This window comes from Myotis lucifugus, unplaced genomic scaffold (genome assembly GCF_000147115.1).
Source record: "Myotis lucifugus unplaced genomic scaffold, Myoluc2.0 scaffold_73, whole genome shotgun sequence".
NCBI classification, from domain to species: domain Eukaryota; kingdom Metazoa; phylum Chordata; class Mammalia; order Chiroptera; family Vespertilionidae; genus Myotis; species Myotis lucifugus.
The window spans coordinates 4586479-4588963 of record NW_005871121.1 but is presented as its reverse complement, the minus strand read 5'-3'; the positions used below and the strand labels follow the sequence as shown (position 1 = coordinate 4588963).

The window sequence follows — 2485 nt, the reverse complement described above, 5'->3', positions numbered from 1 at the left end:
GAAATTTAATACAACAGAGACCATGTATCAGGGGGCAATGCAAGAGGAGAAAAGTCTGAGCAAATGCAGCGGGCTTCTGGGTCGGGGGCCAATATGTGGGGCCCAGCATGACCTGGGGGTCTGCAGTCCAGCTCGGATCGGGGGGTCCAGCTCCACTCTGCCGCCGCCTCGGTGTTGGGGAGCTGGGCTGAACTGGGACGGGAACTTTGGCCTTGATCACTAGTGGCTCGGATGGAGCCCGGGGCTGCAGAGGCCCCCGGGGCGGCAGCTGCGGCTGCAGCGGCGGGGCGGGAGTCGGCTGCTGCGCGGCGGGCTGCGGGTCGGCGCCGGGCTCCCAGGCCGCCGTGCGGGCCAGCCCCAGGCTGCTGTCGTGCAGCTTGCGGACGTGCTTCTTGAGGTCAAAGTTCCTGCAGAAGCCCTTGCCGCACGTGGGGCAGGTGAAGGGCTTCTTGTCGTTGTGGGTGTGCATGTGGAAGGTGAGGTTGTAGACCTGGTGGAAGGCCTTGTTGCAGATATTGCACTTGAACTGCTTCTCCCCACTGTGGGTCAGCTTGTGGTTTTTGTAATTCCCTGAAAGACACAAACGACAGGAAGGCGGATTTGAAAAGAGGGCTGGAACCCGAGGGCTCGGAGGGGTGGAAGGGCCCGGCAGGAGGAAGCGCTGCCGCAGCTCCGAGGGCCCGCAGCCAGGGCAGGGCTCGGCGGCGCCTGCACTTCTCTCCCCGCGTTTATTTATAAACAGCAGCAATGAGGCCCTTCCCTCCACCTTTCATTGTATTCATTAATCCAATTATCTAAGATGAGAGGAAGTAGCTAGGAAAAATACCCCCTTGGTATAGGCAGCCTTCCTTTCTCTAAGACTAACCCGACTTCCAGCTAGGTTGGGATGGCAACACACACGCCAGTTAACTAGCTGCGCTTTAAAAACCATTTTCTAAAACATCCCCAAACAATTGGGGTTTTTGGTAAGACCACCGTGAAGATGGCTCCATGATTTGATACCTTTCTGATGAAATCCTTTGCCACAGAATTCACATATGAACGGTTTGTAGCCCGCGTGTATCCGGGTGTGCGTGTTCAAAGTGGAGCTTCTGTTAAATGCTTTGCCACACTGGTTACATTTGTGAGGTTTCTCCTAAACAGGAGGGAGGGAAAGCAAAAAAAGTTACAGCGTTTTGTTATCAAGTGCAGTCCTGTAAACGCAGACACTCAGCCATGCTCTCCCTCGCGCTTTTAAGAAGAACAAAGGCAAATCCCTGTGTCCAGCTGGCCCATTCGAAACAAACCTTGCAGCGAAGTGTACGAGTTGATGGGCCGTTTTCTACAAACCAGGCGACATCCAGACCCGATGGCCATACCCGGGTGTGAATGATCTTGTCCCGGCCCCGGGGTGCTGGCTTGCCGGAACCCCTTTTCCCCCCCTTTCCCCCGAAGGGCCCTGCTTCCCGTATGCCCCCGCCATGGGGCGAGTTAAGTTGTTAGGGACCGTTAAAAGACCCTAAAAGGGGAAACCATCATGTAGAAACCGGGTTTAGTCCCAACCGCATTCCCCCCTGGGGAAATAAAATCGGGGCGGGGGGGAGGGGGTCCCCCCCTTTTAACAACCTGTATACATTTAATTTCCGAAATAAAATTTTAAAAGGAAAGGAAGGGGGGGGGAGAGAGAGGAAGAACTCCCTTTCTTCCTAAGTACTTGCCCTTTCCCACACACTTCGCACGGTGAAAAACTTTGGGGTTTGGCATTCGGAGAAGCCTCGGCTGAAGTCGGAGGTTTTGAAAGGTGATCTTTTTCCGACAGGGAGCTGCGCGCTTTCCTTCATGTAATGCTGCAGCTGAACCTGGGACAAGTCTTTGAAAAGCTACGCCCGAGGGGTACTTCTCCGCGGCCGGGACCACCAGTTTGTTCCTTTCGGCTAAATACGTTTTTGGCTGCGGGTGCAAAGGGGAGCTGAGGAAGTAGGAGGCCACCGGGTGGATGTTCACGCCCCGCCGCCGCCGGGTGGCACGGGCCGTCGCCGCGGTTCAGGTAGCACAGGGCTCCCATGGCGTGGAAGGAAGAATGGTTGACCACGCGCGGCCGCACCAGCTTGTACTGCTGCAGCGGCAGCGCGTCGCGGGCCAGGTCGCCCTTGAGACCCAGCGCGCAGTTGAGCAGGTCGCTGCAGCTGAACGCGGGCGCGGCGGGCGCCGCTGCGGACCCCGCCGCCGGAGCCGCCGGAGGCTCCAGACTCGCCTTCCGCGGCTCCGAGCCTGTCAGTCCAGCCTTGGGGCTCGTGTCGTACGCCACCGGCACGAAGGGGATCATGCAAGGGATCGACGGGTTAAGATGCAGCGGGTGCTTGGAGTCCCCCTTGGGCACGGCTCCCGGCAGGAAGTGGGGGACCGGCAGGGCCTTGGGCTCCGGGGTGCGCGCCATGATCCGCTCGATGAGAAAGCAAGGGTTTGGAGGTGCTCATCGGCGCTGCCCCGGGCGGGCAGTCGCTAA

At 58.5% G+C, this 2485-nt stretch overlaps 1 protein-coding gene across 1 annotated transcript in view; it reads right to left on the bottom strand.

The window, feature by feature from the left end:
* Positions 1 to 2456, bottom strand: part of FEZF1 (FEZ family zinc finger 1) — a 5754-nt gene extending 3298 nt beyond the window's left edge. The window contains 10 exon segments of the mRNA XM_006090517.2: positions 113 to 570; positions 1003 to 1135; positions 1359 to 1388; positions 1390 to 1455; positions 1457 to 1498; positions 1694 to 1750; positions 1752 to 1856; positions 1858 to 1986; positions 1988 to 2435; positions 2437 to 2456. Of these exon segments, the coding sequence (XP_006090579.2) occupies positions 113 to 570; positions 1003 to 1135; positions 1359 to 1388; positions 1390 to 1455; positions 1457 to 1498; positions 1694 to 1750; positions 1752 to 1856; positions 1858 to 1986; positions 1988 to 2435; positions 2437 to 2456 (1488 nt within the window).
* Positions 2457 to 2485: the final 29 nt, after the last annotated feature.